The sequence below is a fragment of the Somniosus microcephalus genome, chromosome 12 (assembly GCF_052327205.1).
Source record: "Somniosus microcephalus isolate GS21.2 chromosome 12, FLI_Smic_1.0, whole genome shotgun sequence".
Taxonomy (NCBI): domain Eukaryota; kingdom Metazoa; phylum Chordata; class Chondrichthyes; order Squaliformes; family Somniosidae; genus Somniosus; species Somniosus microcephalus.
Genome location: NC_140998.1, coordinates 168,018,227 through 168,033,747, shown reverse-complemented (window position 1 = coordinate 168,033,747; position 15,521 = coordinate 168,018,227). Strand labels below are relative to the sequence as shown.

Below are 15,521 nucleotides of genomic sequence, written 5' to 3'. Positions count from 1 at the left end.
ACAGGCCGGAATTGGAGGAGCGCGGAGATCTCAAAAGGCTTGTAGAGCTGGAGGAGGTTACAGAGATAAGGAGAGGCGAGGGCCATGGAAGGATCTGAAACAAGGATCAGAATTTTAAACTCAAGGCATTGCTGGACTGAGAGCCAGTGTAGGTCAGCGAGCACAGGGGTGACAGGCGAAGGGGACTTGGTGTGAGTTAGGACACGGGGCAGCAGAGCTTTGGATCACCACAAGTTTATGGATGAAGGGCATAGATTGTGTTCAAGTAGACAGTTTGTACCAACTGAATAAGTTAGGGAGCACCTATTAGATCATGGCTGATCTGTACCTCAAACCCAGTTTCCCACTTTTGCTTCCTTGATACCCTTATCTAACAAAAATCTATCGATCACAGTCTTGAAAGCTCTAATTGACCCCCAGCATCCTCAGCTTTTTGGAGAGAGCGTTCCAGATTTCCACCACCCTTTGTGAAAAAGTGATTTCACTCCTGAATGGCCTGGCTCTAATTTCAAGATTGTGCCCCTTTGTTCTTGATTCCCCCCACCCAAAGAAATAGCTTCTCTGTATCAACCCTATCAAATCCCTTTATCGTTTTAAAGATATCAATTGGGTCAACCTTCTAAACTCAAGGGAAACACAAACCAAGTTTGTGGACATTGACCACATCTATGGAGACTGAAGGATGACTGGGCAAATGTTGGCAGTGATGCCCTCCACGGTCAAACATCCTGCTGACACTCGCATGAAAATGACTACTTGGGCAGGGTAACAATTCAGAGTGGCTGGTGCTTCTGGAACTGTACCTGCATACATCAAAAAAAAGAGGGGGGAAATTAGGTAGGGAAGGGGGAGGGGTGGGGGGGAAGAGAATGCAAAGAAATCTTTTAAGGATCTTGTGAACTGGTAATTTGTTACCCAAACTATTCAACAACAAATTTATTCACACTCAGACTTTGTGCAAACAGTCTTGCAACAGGCATATCAATGAGAAAAATACGCATCTTGTTACCTGAGCTCGGACTTCAATGTAGTGGATTCCTTTACTGTAATTCTCGGCCTTCCAGAGGAGCGAGAAGAGTGGGCCTCTGATGTGGGCCGCACTGCCTATACTGATACCGTTAATACTGACCAGGACCGAGGTGACTTGTGATGGGGAGAAGGCTAGGACCCTAATGAGAAAATATAAGAGTCATTATCAGCAACAACCGACTTACAAAACCGCATTAAATCCCCAGCTAATAATTGTGTACTTTATACTGGTCACTGAACTTCCAAGTAATCCACTGCAAACTTCAGGAAGGATGTCTAGGCCTTGGAGAGGGTGCAGAGGAGATTGACCAGGATGGTCCCAGGGATGCGGAACTTCAGTTATGTGGAGAGACTGGAGAAGCTGGGGTTGTTCTCCTTTGAGCAAAGGTGGTTCAGGGAAGATATAACAGAGGTGTTCAAAATTATGAGGGGTTTTGATAGAATAGATGGGGAGAAATGGTTTCCACTGGCAGGAGGGTCAGCAATCAGAGGACAGAAATTTAAGATAATTGGCAAAAGAACCGGAGGGGAGATGAGAATTTTTTATTTATTTATTTATTTATTTTTTTAAATATAAACGCAACGAGTTTTTATGATCTGGAATGCATGGCCTGAAAGGGTGGTGGAAGCAGGTTCAACAGTAACTTTCAAAAGGGAATTGTGTATATATACTTGGATATATATTTGGACTTCAGGTATGTGGAGAGACTGGAGAAGCTGGGATTATTGTCCTGAGAGCAGAGAAGGTTAGGGGGAGATTTAATAGAGGGGTTCTGATAAAGTAGATAGTGAGGAACTTGTTCCAGTGGCAGGAGGGTCAGTAACCAGAGGACACAGAATTAAGATCGCTGGCAAAAGAACCAGAGGGGAGACAAGGAGATTTTCTTTTACACAGCGAGTTGTGATTGGAAACGCTCTGCCTGAAAGGGCGGTGGAAGCAGATTCAATAGTAACTTTCAAAAGGGAACTGGATAAATACTTGAAGGAGAAACATTAGTGGGGCTATGGGGAAAGAGTGGGGGATTGGGGCTGATTGGAGAACTCTTTCACAGAGCCAGCACAGGCTCTCTCGTGGAAGTCACATCATTACTGAAGGTCTCCCCTTCCGTGCTGTAGGATTCTATACATTGGCTCTTGATTGTGGATTCTCTGCAGATGTTGAAAAGGGAGCTGGGCGAGTGGGGGACATCTCCGGTTACAGGAGAGAAGTGGGTTAACGGGAGAGTTACCAACCCTTCAGGATTGCCCTGGTGTCTTCACGAATTGAAGTGAAGGTTAATCTCCAGGACACTTCTGCAAGTAATCCTGGAGAAAAATCATAGGGGCATTAAAAAGAATTGAACACTTTTATTTATTATTTATAAAAAATATTGGTGATAGGGTGTGGGGCGGGAGGCTGTTTGATTGACAGGCAAGAATCATCCAATTGGGAAATGAAGAGGTGGTTTGCTTTCCAATTAGCATGGGGAGGCGGGGCACCACGAGGAGGGACGTGTTGGGCGCCCAATGGCGGGGCGGGGGTGAAATCTCCCAGAATACATCCAACCAGAGTTGGCAACTGTGGTTAATAGGTGATTGTAGCGCCAGTCACCAGGATCTCCTGGAGCTAGTCTGATGGTCTGTAGAGGTCGGAGGTGAATTTCCCACAGTTAAATTGCCCCTTTGGGTTTGATGGGGGTGCGTAGGGTACAACCTATTGGGATGGGACAGGCTTAATGCACCAGCTGCTGCGCTCTCCTTTGTTAAATGCTGATATGAACCTTCAGTAATGATGTGACTTCCACGTGAACATCAACATCCATCAATGCTCCCCAAACAAACAAAGGCCCCAGAAACTGAATCAAACCACTCAGGAGAGCTCACTCCATAGGATTTATTACAAACAGGTAAACCTGCCACGATTTTAAGGCAGTAATCTCACTTCAGGGTTCAGGTGATTGTTATAAGCGATTCAAACTTTCGTTGTGTGGTTTAGGATGTCAACTGAACCCCTCATTTTAGGTTACTGACGTGTAGTCACTCTCAAATATCCATGATACTCTTCCAACAGGGGCTCCCAGCTAAATTGGGAAAACTTTCTTCTCACTCTAGAACAACAACTTGTATTTATAAAGTGCCTTTAACTTAGAAAAAACATCCCAAAATACTTCTGAGCCAAAGGAGGTGCTATTAACAGGGGTGACCAATAGCTGGGTCACAGGTGGGTTTTAAGGAGTAGTCTTAAGGGAGGAGAGGAAGGTGGCGAGGCAGAGGGGTTTTAGGGAGTGAATTCCAGAGCGAGGGGCCTCGACTGAAGGCACGGCCGCTAATGATGGGCAAAGAGAGCAGGATTAGGCACTTTACAGTCTTCCGGACTCAACATCGAGTTCAACAATTTCAGATCATAACCGCTGCTCCCATTTTTTCGGATTGCAGGTGCCGGTAATGATTCTGCTGTTGTCATTTAAACCTCCTCCAGACCCATCACTTGTTTCTGTACTTGTCCCATTACCATCTCCTTTTGCCTTGCACCATCATCCCTTTTGTCATTTCATCTCTTCTGCCTTCCACCCTAATAAAGACCTTCCCTTTTGTCCTTTCCTTCCCCTCGCCACCACCCCACCCCCCAATCTTCTATGTTTCTCCCTGGCTCCATATTTGCCTATAAACTGTTAAAGTCTCTAACTTCTCCCAGTTCTGATGAATATCATCAATCTGGAACATCAATTCTGTTTCTCTCTCCACAGATGCTGCCTGACCTGCTGAGTATTTCCAGCATTTTCTGTTTTTATTTCTGGGCAACCGAACAGTCATGTTGAAAACGGGATACATTCGGCCAGTAAACTGCAGGCAACTCTCAACCCACTGAATCTACCAATAATTTAAGCTGGGGCTTTGCACTGCGATAAAGTGGCATGGCAGTTTATAACTTTATCTATGAGCTGCATCATCAAGCCACAGTCTGCTCTTGCATACCCCTTTATCGTTACCTACAGACTGGCAATGACGGAAGTCTGGAATCCACTCTCCTGCCCTCTTTCTTCATTGGGTAGTGATGCACAGAATGGGATGCAATTAACTTGTAAAGATTAAAAAGGTTGGGTGGATTCCAAGCTGAGCTAGCCACTCAAAGACATGCAAGAGTAATCTTTCACTTCACCACCTCACCATCCCAAACATCTGTTCCGGCGTGACTCAGTGGTAGCACTCTCACCTCAGAGCCAGAAGGTCATGGGTTCAAGCCCCAGTCCAGAAACTTGAGCACGAAATCGAGGTGGACACTCCCAATGCAGTACTGAGGGAGTGCTGCACTGTCGGAGGTGCCGTCTTTCGGATGAGACGTTAAACCGAGGCCACGTCTCAGGTGGATGTAAAAGATCCCATGGCACTATTTCGAAGAGGACCAGGGGAGTTCTCCCCCGTGTCCTGGACAATATGTAACCCTCAACCAACATCACTAAACCACAGATTGTCTGGTCATTATTACATTGTTGTTTGTGGGAGCTTGCTGTGCGTAAATTGGCTGCCACGTTTCCTGAATTACAACAGTGACTACACTTCAAAAGTATTTAATTGGCTGTAAAGGGCTTTGGGACGTCCCGAGGTCGTGAAAGGCGCTATAGAAATGTAAGTTCTTTCTTTTGTAGTAGCACAGGACCAGTTCAGTACTGAGGGAGTGCTGTACTGTACTGTAGGAGGTGAGGCTGAATCCAAGGCCCCATCTGCCTTTCAGGTGATTCAGGTGGATGTTAAAGGTCCCCTGACACTGTTCTGAGAAGATCAGGGAGTTCTCGTGGTGTCCAGGCCATCATTTCTCCTTCAAATCAACACCACCAAAAACAGGTTAACTGGCCACTACTGTGCTCACAAGTACTTCATTGGCTGTAAAGCGCTTTGGGAGGTTTTACAGTCTATATAAATGCAAGTCTTTTTTTATATTTTCCAAACACAGAGATGCATGTGCTTTCCCACCAATGAAGATTGAAAGTGCAGCATTTGCAACTGCTCATTGTCTGCCCTGGAAACAAGCACATTCTGCATTATTCCGCAGGTGACATATCATTACCATTAAAACTCTGCATGCAAAATAAGAAAATGGCATCAAATTACTGTCCGAATTCTGCAGTGGAGTGTCGGCCTAGATGATGTGTTCAAGGTATGGCGTGGGGTTCGAGCTGGGACCTTCTGCCACATGAGTGAGCGTGCTCCTACCCGAGTCCTGACCGTATGCCTTACAGGCCGGGTCCACCTACACCAAGCAGCCAAAAGGCAGCACTTTAGATTAGACAGAGCCGAGTGGTTTCAGCGCAACAAAGTGTTGAGATATGAACGATGACTGAACAATCGGATGAAAGTGCTCTCGAGGGCGATTAGGGATGGGCAATAAATGCTGGCTTTGCCAGCGACGCCCACATCCCATAAACAAATTTTAAAAAAGGTGTAGGAGTGCAGTGATTATGGACCAGCAACCCAAAGGTAGAGAGTTCAAATCCCAGCAATGGCAACTTTGTGTAATTGAAATCAATAAATCTGACCAAACAGATTCTTGCCACATCCAGCTACGTGTGATTCAGGATGGGACAGAAAAGACAAAATCTCGTATCAGGAATACAAGGGTCGACACTCCACATTATAATTTTTCACAGGATATACATGTTGAATGCACACTGGGAATCCAGGGCACGGTGAAGTAAACAATGACCATGCTATTAAAACTGCAAATCCTATGACTGTAAACTCGTTCAGGAAAAGGCAGCCAAAAGGAATGTAACGGAGAATAACAGAAGAGACACCAGCTCATACCTGATGTGTGTAGAGTGCTTGATTTTACCCAGGGGCTCGTGTCCAGGACTACTATATAGAGCGGACTTCGGATTTGTGATGAGAATTGCTGGCCACTTCTCAAACCTCAGATCCACAAAGCTAAACAGGTCGTGGTCAAACACCATTAGACGGTACCTGCCGAGAGAAAACCAACAAGGCCGCAGAACTTTTAGGGACATGACAACACCATTCAGCCTAAATGTGCCTTAGTACAAAACTGACCGACTTCAGGTGTGACCAGAAGACTTTATCCTCTCGCCAAACAAAAGCAGTGACAAAGCTCTCCTGATGACCCGGCTGATTAGAGACCAGGAAGGCACAGGTTTGATTCCTGATCCATGATGAATTAGCTGGTCGGTCACAACTGGCTACAATGCCTGGGTCATGGATTGGAAAAAGAATTGGCCGGATTCAACTCGTGTGATCGTGTTCCTTTGCAACCTCCTCAACCTTTCTGCTGCCTTCAATGTTGCTGACCAATCAATCCTCCTCAGACCATCTCCGTGACACTGCTCGCTCCTAGTATCACTCCTACCTACTGCACCATAGGTATTACGATGCCTCAAATAGTTTTCCCTCCTTTACCCACACACTTACTTCTGGTGGACCCCAGGGGTTCCATCGTCCCCCGCCCCTATATTATTTACATACCACCCCTCAACAATGTTATCCTCAAGTATGGGGTCAGCTTTCAGATGTAAGCTGATGATAGCCTACTGTGCCTTGTCCTCAACCCTACAGCTGTTGCCATCTGCTTATCCAACACTAAGACCTGGACAACCCAAAACCTCTTCCAGCTTTCAAAGTTGACAAAACCCTAAGCCGTCCTCTTTGGCTCGACTCCATCCCCCCCTTCCCGGCTGCCCCCTCAGGCTCAGGTCAAAGGTCCCGAACCATGGTGTACGGCTTGATCCAAAAATCCACTTCCTCCCTACGTTTGATCTGTTGCCAAGAAAGCTTCTTTCTTTCACCTCCTCACCACCACCCTGCCGGCCCCCCAACACTCTGCCGTTGAAGCCCTAATCAACACTTTTATCACTTCAGAGCCAGATTCCTCCAATGCTCTCCTTCCTGCCTTCCCACCGTTCATAGAATACAAGTCATCTAAAAAGCTCTGGGATCCAGCCCCACTGGCTTCCCGTGCCCCAGAAAGTCATTGACAATTACTGTCCACATCTCTACATATGTCCACGGCCCTCCCAACCTCTAACCCCTGCACTCCAACACCAGCGCACTTCTCATTCTCCACTCCATCATTGGCCTCTGTGCTCTGAAATTCCCTCCCTCGGCATCTCTGCCTTGCCAGCTACCTCAAGACCCTCCCCATTGTGTTTTTTCCTCCTCCTGGTTACATAAGAACATAAGAAATAGGAGCAAGAGTAGGCCAATCGGCCCCTCGAGCCTGCTCCACCATTCAATAAGATCATGGCTGATCTGATCCTAACCTCAAATCTACTATCGCTCTACATCCCACCCGAACCCATGTGATCTCCTGGGAGAGGCGAAAAACCAGATAAAAAACCCAATGGCCAATTTGGGAGAAAAAAATCTAGGAAATTCCTCTCCGACCCATCTAGGCGATCGGAATTCGTCCAGGAGATCACTGTCCCTATATTTTCTACAGTACTTACCTTCTGTAAAAGGTGATCTCCACCCCAGCCAGGAACAGGAATAGAACCATCTCCTGAAATCTAACACAGAATTAGAACACAAGAAGTAGGAGCAGAACCAGGCTACACGGCCCCTGGGCTCGCTCCGCTACCCACAGGGCCATGACCGTTCCGAACCTAGACTCATATCCAATTTCCTGCCCGCTCCCCGTAACCCCTAATTCCCTTTACTTCTAGGAAACTGTCTATTTCTGTTTTAAATTTATTTAATGATGTAGCTTCCACAGCTTTCTGGGGCAGCAAATTCCACAGACCTACTACCCTCTGAGTGAAGAAGTTTCTCCTCATCTCAGTTTTGAAAGAGCAGCCCCTTATTCTAAGATTATGCCCCCTAGTTCTAGTTTCGCCCATCATTGGGAACATCCTCACCGCATCCACCTGATCAAGCCCCTTCACAATCTTATATGTTTCAATAAGATCGCCTCTCATTCTTCTGAACTCCAATGAGTAGAGTCCCAATCTACCCAACCTCTCCTCATATGACCACCCCCTCATCCCCGGGATTAACCGAGTGAACATTCTTTGTACTGACTCGAGAGCAAGTATGTCTTTTCTTAAGTATGGACACCAAAACTGTATGCAGTATTCCAGGTGCGGTCTCACCAATACCTTGTACAACTGCAACAATACCTCCCTGTTTTTATATTCTATCCCCTAGCAATAAAAGCCAACAATCCATTGGCCTTCTTGATCACTTGCTGCACCTGCATACTAACCTTCTGAGTTTCGTGCACCAGGACCCCCAGATCCCTTTGTACTACAGTACTTTCCAGTTTCTTGCCATTAAGATAATAACTTGCTCTATGATTTTTCCTGCCGAAGTGCATAACCTCACACTTTCCAGTATTGTATTCCATCTGCCAAATCTCTGCCCACTTACTTAGCCTGTCTATGTCCCCTTGCAGGTTTTTTATGTCCTCCTCACTCACTACTTTCCCTCCCATCTTAGTATCATCTGCAAACTTTGATATGTTACACTCGGTCCCCTCCTCCAAATCGTTAATATAGATTGTAAAGAGTTGGGGACCCAGCACTGACCCCTGCAGAACACCACTAGTTACTGATTGCCAGTCTGAGAATGAACCATTTATCTCAACTCTCTGCTTTCTGTTAGATAGCCAATCCTCCACCCATGCCAGAATATTACCCCCAATCCCGTGATTTTTTATCTTGAGCAATAATCTTTTGTGTGGCACCTTGTCAAATGCCTTTTGGCAGTCTAAATACACTACGTCCACTGGTTCCCCTTTATTCACCCTGTATGTTACTTCCTCAAAGAACTCAAGCAAATTTGTCAAACATGACTTCCCCTTCATAAAACCATGCTGACTTTGTCCTATTAAATTATGTTTATCCAAATGTCCCGTTACTGTCTCCTTAATAATGGACTCTAAAATTTTACCAACCTTTATTTTTCTTCCCCCCCACCCCCTCACTTGGTCTTCACTCACTACTCACTGCCCTGTAAAGTGCTCTGAGATTTCTCTCTCTGTATATAATGAGCTCAACAGAAATGCAAATTGTTTTTGCTCCTCCTGTTTGTCATTCAGGATAAGCTACTGGAAGTGCACATATGGGACGATACACTTGACCTCAGTGCCCCCGAGCTTGGGAAGTGGAGAAATCTGACAGGTTGCCCACTTCCGGGGTCAGGAGAGGACGGGATCAGCTCAGTTGTGAGGCCTCCACAGTCAAATAGCCTGCTATAACTCCCTGTCCAAGTTCATAGATGAAGGATAGCCACTTGGGTGAGGTATCGGAGGGTGTCCAGTGCCAATGGAACTGTGCCCCAGTTAACCCCTTTGGATGGGAGCGAAGAAATTAGCAGATAAAAGCGTGACTGCTACACTGATTAACCTCTCTCGGTGTTGCAATCTTTCTTGCATCCTCTTAACTTTGTTCCTCCCAAGCTCCAAAATGTAAGCACTTCCTCCTCCCTGCATCCTCACTGAGTGGGAATCAACTCAAGGCACCATCTTCTACTCAAACTCGTGCTTTCCAAAGGCCTTGGAATTGTGGAACTCCTCAACTCCCTTTAGAGTTTCCTTTTCAATTTACATTAATATAAATAATTGTTCCTGTCCTGACTCACGACCGTTCTCACCATCACCAGGAGCAGACCCACTGCCGCCCCCTAATGGCGTTCAAAATGGCCAAGGCCCCACACGTAACAGCCCAGACCCGGGTCAGAAAATGGCTCGTTGCCCACCCGAGATGGGCAGTGTAAACGCCATGGCACGCGACTGGCCCAAGACAGAAACTGAAGACAAACGAGACTCTAAGTGGCAGGACAAGTCGATGATGCTGTTAAAGAGGCACATGGAATCCTTGACTTTATAAATAGAGACGTGGAGCACAAAAGCAAGGATGTTATGGTAAACATTTATAAATCACTGGTTAGTTCCCAGCTGGAGTATTGTGGCCAATTCTGAGCACCACACTTTAAGAAGGATGTCAAGGCCTTGGAGAGGGTGCAGTCGAGATTTACTAGAATGGTGCCAGGGATGAGGGACTTCAGTTATGTGGAGAGACTGGAGAAGCTGAAGATGTTCTCCTCAGAGCAGAGAAGTAAATAGTGAGGAACTGTTTCCACCGGCAGGAGGGTCAGTAACCAGAGGATACAGATTTAAGATCATTGGCAAAAGAATCAGGGGGAGAGGAGGAGAATTTTTTTATGCAGCGAGTTGTTATGATCTGGAATGCTCTGCCTGAAAGGGCGGTGGAAGCAGATTCAATAATAACTTTCAAAAGGGAATTGGATAAACACTTGAAGTGGAAAATGTTGCAGGGCTATGGGGAAAGAGTGGGATTAATTGGATAGCTCCTTCAAAGAGCCAGCACAGACACCATGGGCCGAATGGCTTCCCACTGTGTTGTATAATTCTATGTTTGACTTATGTCCAGCAGTGATGTCAGAAGAGTGTCCTAGAAAATGTTCCACTCGTAAATGCCCCCCTCACCAGTTCTAAGGAGGGGGAAGAGTGCCCCAGGGTAATTTGGTATGTGCTCCATCAGGTTTCCTCCACTGATAACCTGGAAAGAACCGTGGGCTTAGACCCATGATTTATCATTCCACCACAGTTAGATGCGTAAGAATTGCTAGATGAAAAAAGGCCAAAGTCCATGTTGCGTGCCCAATACAGTTCAATAATACAGCCCCCGAAAACTACGCAGAGTGTCTTAACTGTTACACTACCAACATAAAACCGTCAATGAATTATGCTGCGTGTCACAAGTTTTATAGTGAGAACACTGTTCCAAAGTTTTATCTCATGCACTATTGTATTTGTTATTTCAATGATACTAACTTCCGGTTCTCCATCCAGTCGGCTAGCTCCAGTTCCAGTGTCCCTCGAGCGTGTCTGCTGTGTAGAACGGGCATGAGGCCGCCCAGTGTGTGCAGGTGTCCACACAGGTACGCGACAGCAGAGCTGCAAATTACAGAAAAGATTCATTTGCAAAGCTCATGCTGCAGACATAGCTTCACAGAATCACAGAAACCCCACAGTGCAGATAGAGGCCATTTCGGCCCATCGAGCCTGCACCGATACATATCCCACCCGATCCCCGTAACCCCTACACCAACACATATCCCACCCTATCCCCGTAACCCCACGTATTTAATCCCCCTAACACTAAGGGTCAATTTATCATAGCCAATCAACCTAACCCGCACATCTTTGGACTGTGGGAGGAAACCGGAGCACCCCACGCAAACACGTGGGCTTGTTTCTCACTTCCCCTCTTCTCACCCCTTTTAACTTGCTTGAATTTTTATAGGAACATCGGAACAGGAGTAGGCCATTCAGCTCCTCGAGCCTGTTCCGCCATTCAATTAGATCATGGCTGATCTGTATCTTAACTCCATCTACCCGCCTTGGTTCCGTAACCCTTAATACTCTTAACCAACAAAATCTATCAATCTGACTTTTGAAATTTTCAATCGGCCCCCAGCCTCAACAGCTTTTTTGGGGGAGAGATTTCCAGATTCACCCTTTGTGTGAAGTGCTTCCTGACATCAGCCCTGAACGGCCTAGCTCTAATTCTAAGGTTATGTTCCCTGGTTCTGGACTCCTTCACCAGAGGAAATGGTTTCTCTCTATCTACTCTATTAAATCCTTTAATCATCTAGAACACTTCAATTGGATCATCCCTTAATCTTCTATATTCCAGGGAATACAAGCCTAGTCTGTGCAACCTGTCCATTTATTTTCAGTTAACTTGCAAATCCTGGAAACTGAAAATAAAAACAGATGGCACTGGAAACACAACCGGTCTGTCAGCATCTTTAGAGACAAAAGGTGGGTCAGCAATTCCACTCGGGGGCAGGTCGGCAGGTACCTTGAAACGGTCCCAAGGACTTGGACCCGAAACTGTGGCCAATGGCGCGCCCATTTTGTCGATGTCAAGTTACGCCCAAGTGTCCTCCCAATCTCATTAGAATGCCCCCGAACTTAAAGTGGGCGTAAATCAGCGGAGACAATCGGGACCCCAGGAAACACTGAACCCACACCAGTGTACGTCTTCTTTGAGTCTTGAAATGTAAAGTTTTGTGGGCGTGGTCAGCTGTGTGGGTGGAGATTGGTTCAGAGGGAGGATGGGCGTAAAAGATCGAGGACACTTGGGCGTGTTGTAGTTATGCGGGTAACTCACTTGCACCGAAATTTCTGCGATCGTTTATGCCACGTAACTTGTTTGCCCCCCCAGATTACGGGTGTCCCAGGGTGCGAATGCGGAGGAAACTCCAGGCCCAGGCAGCCACTGTGTCTAACTATTCTGTTCCCCAATGCTGGCACCACTCACTTTTGAGTACAAAAAAAATCAATCACTGGAATCTCCCCAACCCAAGTTTGTTGACCGAAGCAATGCTCGGAATTAAACAACCAGTATCAGCAGAAAGTCCTTGTTCCAACTGCAATAGAAAGGCTTGGAATTTATAGAACTACCCTGTATTATAAAAAGGCTGGCTATGTGCATGCCTTTGAGGTGCAGACATGTCTGTCAATGGCTCAAGTTTCGCTCTCATGGTTTAGGATGACATAAGTACATTAAATATGGAATGAGGGAAAGTATTAATGATCCCCTCAGGTATTCATATACAGTATCATCGGCTTAAAATGATAACCACCCTTGTTCAACCCTGACCAGTTGCATTCCACAAATACATTTGCATGGCCCAAGCAGCACAAGAATGAGAACCGTTGCATTCCACTGGGTGTTTGATCATAAATGTTGGCACTTGGTCACTTTACATTCACCTGCTGCAGTTCTGTGATTAATCCATAGAATATACAACAGAGAAACAGGCCATTCGGCCCAACTGGTCTGTGCTGGTGTTTATGCCCAACACGAGCCTCCTCCCACCCTACTTCATCTCAATCCTCTCAGCATATCCTTCCAAGTCCAAGTTAAACATAACTGCCAACATCTATATTATCCGTGTCTTGCAACGTTTTAAATCTGGATCATGTTCCCTCCCCTCCCCTCTCCCTCGCCATTGGTTTCACCAGTGAAAGATTCAGTTCTCTGGGGCTTGCTGAGTGTGTTAAGAGAAATTGTCCTCTTCTCTTGGAACCGTCTCCAGTGTGTTAATGCCTATTGTGGCCTTCTCGATCAGTTCTGGCTTAGAGCTAAATGCCCACAAGGTGCATCTCGGGGTTTGGTTAACCTTGAGCTCCAGCAAGCATTTAAATTCACAGCCTCCTGACCCAACGTGATGTTATAACAGAGAGCCACAGACTTTACTCAGGGAGTGGGACGAATTGGATCGCTCTTTCAAAGAGCCAGCACAGGCATGATGGGCGGAATGGCCTCCTTCTGTGCTGCGGGATTCTATTTGTTTTTATTGCCAATTCTTCTCCCCTTTACTCCTGTCCTGAAAATGCTAAGCTGTGCTGCAACACAGTCCCACAGGAGCCGCTATCCCTCCAGCCCCTTCCCCTCCCTCATCATCATTATCCATGTCTGAGTCTAGACACGCCAACGATCTGAACCCCTTTTCTTGCCCAATCTTCCATCCCCCTTCCCTCATCCCCCTCCCCTCCCCCAAAAAGTGGGAGCTTCTCAAGGGCAATTAGGGAAGGGCAATAAATGCTGGCCTTGCCAGCGATGACCACATCCCATGAATGTATATTAAAAAAAAGTTCTGTTTCCATGAGCCCAATGGAGAACATAAGAAATAGGAGCAGGAGTTGGCCATTCGGCCCCTCGAGCCTACTCCGCCATTCAATAAGATCATGGCTGATTTGATCTTGGCCTCAACTCCACTTTCCTGCCCGCTCCCTTTAACCCTTGACTCCCCTGTTTTCCAAAGGACAAGAATTCGCTTACCTCTCAATTAGAGCTCCAGCAAGCATTTAAATTCACAGCCTCCCGACCAACATGGTATTAAAACACAGAGCCACAAAAAGGTGCCTCCAAAACAGGTCCCTCCTGGAAGCGGAACAACCTGCTATTTTTGGTGGGGGGAGATTGTAAGTAAAAGGAAGTAACACTGTCTCAGTCGACTATGCCGGTCCACTGAGCATGTGACTGCCTGCTGTTGGATGTCCTCCTGTGTTGTAGTCACTTACATTTAAATAAAAACAGAAATCACTCGACAAGCACAGTTGGTAGGTCAGCATTTTGAAAAGAGGAAAGATAGCTTTGGCGTTTCGAGTGGGGACCTTTTGTCAGGGTCTTGCCCCCGAGCGGAATTGCTGACCCACCTTTTGCCTCTAAAGATGCTGACAGACCGGTTGTGTTTCCAGTGCCGTCTGTTTTTATTTTCAGTTTCCAGGATTTGCAAGTTAACTGAAAATATATGGACAGGTGGCACAGACTAGGTTTGTATTCCCTGGAATATAGAAGATTAAGGGATGATCCAATTGAAGTGTGTGGTAAACCACTGTTATACCTGTCTGTATGTGTATGTGTATTCCACTAGGTACAGGTCTGGACATGCCTCGGCTGACTCCTCCCACTATTCCAGGTATATAAGTGACTACCTCCCAGTCCCTTAGTATTCTGGACGGGTCGACCACTCGAGACTAGACCTTCATTCTTTAGTTAATAAAAGCCTGGTTGTTACTCGCTTAACCTCAGTCTTTTGAGTAATTGATGGCGCATCAATTTTATTAACTAAATTTTTTATAATGGAGAAGATCCTCACACCAGCATGCCTGGACCTGGACAGTCGGGAAGCGGAAGCTTCCACCAAGTTTGCTCACTGGCTCATGTGCTTCGAGGCATTCCTGACTGCCTCCACTGCGGTCGTAACGGATGCGAACAAACTGTCTGTCCTGATCTCCAAGGTGAACCACCGAGTGTACTCAGTCATCCGGGACGCGACCTCGTACACAGCCGCCCTCCAGCTCCTCAAGACCCAGTACACGCGCCCTGTGAACGAAGTTTACGCCAGGCACCTCCTGGGGAGTCGCAAGCAACAACCTGGGGAATCGACTGAGGAATACCTCCAAGCACTGTCCGTGCTTGGCCGGGCCTGTGGGTGTAAGGCGGTAACGTCCACTAAGTACACGGAGGAACTGATCCGGGATGCCTTCGTAGCGGGCCACAGGCCCAACTACACCCGACAGCGACTGCTGGAGCAGAGTGACCTCACCCTCGACAAAGCCTCCGAAATCGCACTAACGCTGGACGCAGCCTACCGGGGCATGGATGCCTACTCCTCTGCACCGTGGACGCCGCGGGGAACGACAACCTGGGACACGGTAGGACAGCCCCATAGCACCGTGCCACCCCAGCCACAGCCCAACCACCGCAGCAGTGTCCCAAAGCCAGACAGCAGTATCCCAAGGCCAGAAATGCTACTTCTGTGGCCAGGCCAAACACCCCAGAGCGCGCTGCCCGGCGAAGAATGCGACCTGCTCGGGCTGCGGGAAAAAGGGACACTACGCTAGCGTCTGCAAGGCCAAAGCCACCCCGAACGCCAGCAGCGCCGCGTGTGGGCCGTGCGAGCCGCCATCTTGGGCCCCCAACAGCGCCGCGTGTGGGCCGTGCGGGCCGCCATCTTGGGCCTCC

At 47.1% G+C, this 15,521-nt stretch overlaps 1 protein-coding gene across 3 annotated transcripts in view; it reads right to left on the bottom strand.

Moving 5' to 3' along the window:
* The window catches only part of tmem62 (transmembrane protein 62), a 49,882-nt gene that overhangs the window by 13,485 nt on the left and 20,876 nt on the right, over nt 1–15,521 (bottom strand). For all 3 annotated transcript variants that reach the window (XM_086003808.1, XM_086003807.1, XM_086003809.1), the window contains 3 exons: nt 10,811–10,933; nt 5,812–5,967; nt 1,010–1,169 (listed from right to left, as the gene is read on the bottom strand). In XM_086003808.1, coding sequence (XP_085859934.1) covers nt 1,010–1,169; nt 5,812–5,967; nt 10,811–10,933 — 439 coding nt within the window. The remainder of the gene's footprint in view (nt 1–1,009; nt 1,170–5,811; nt 5,968–10,810; nt 10,934–15,521) is intronic.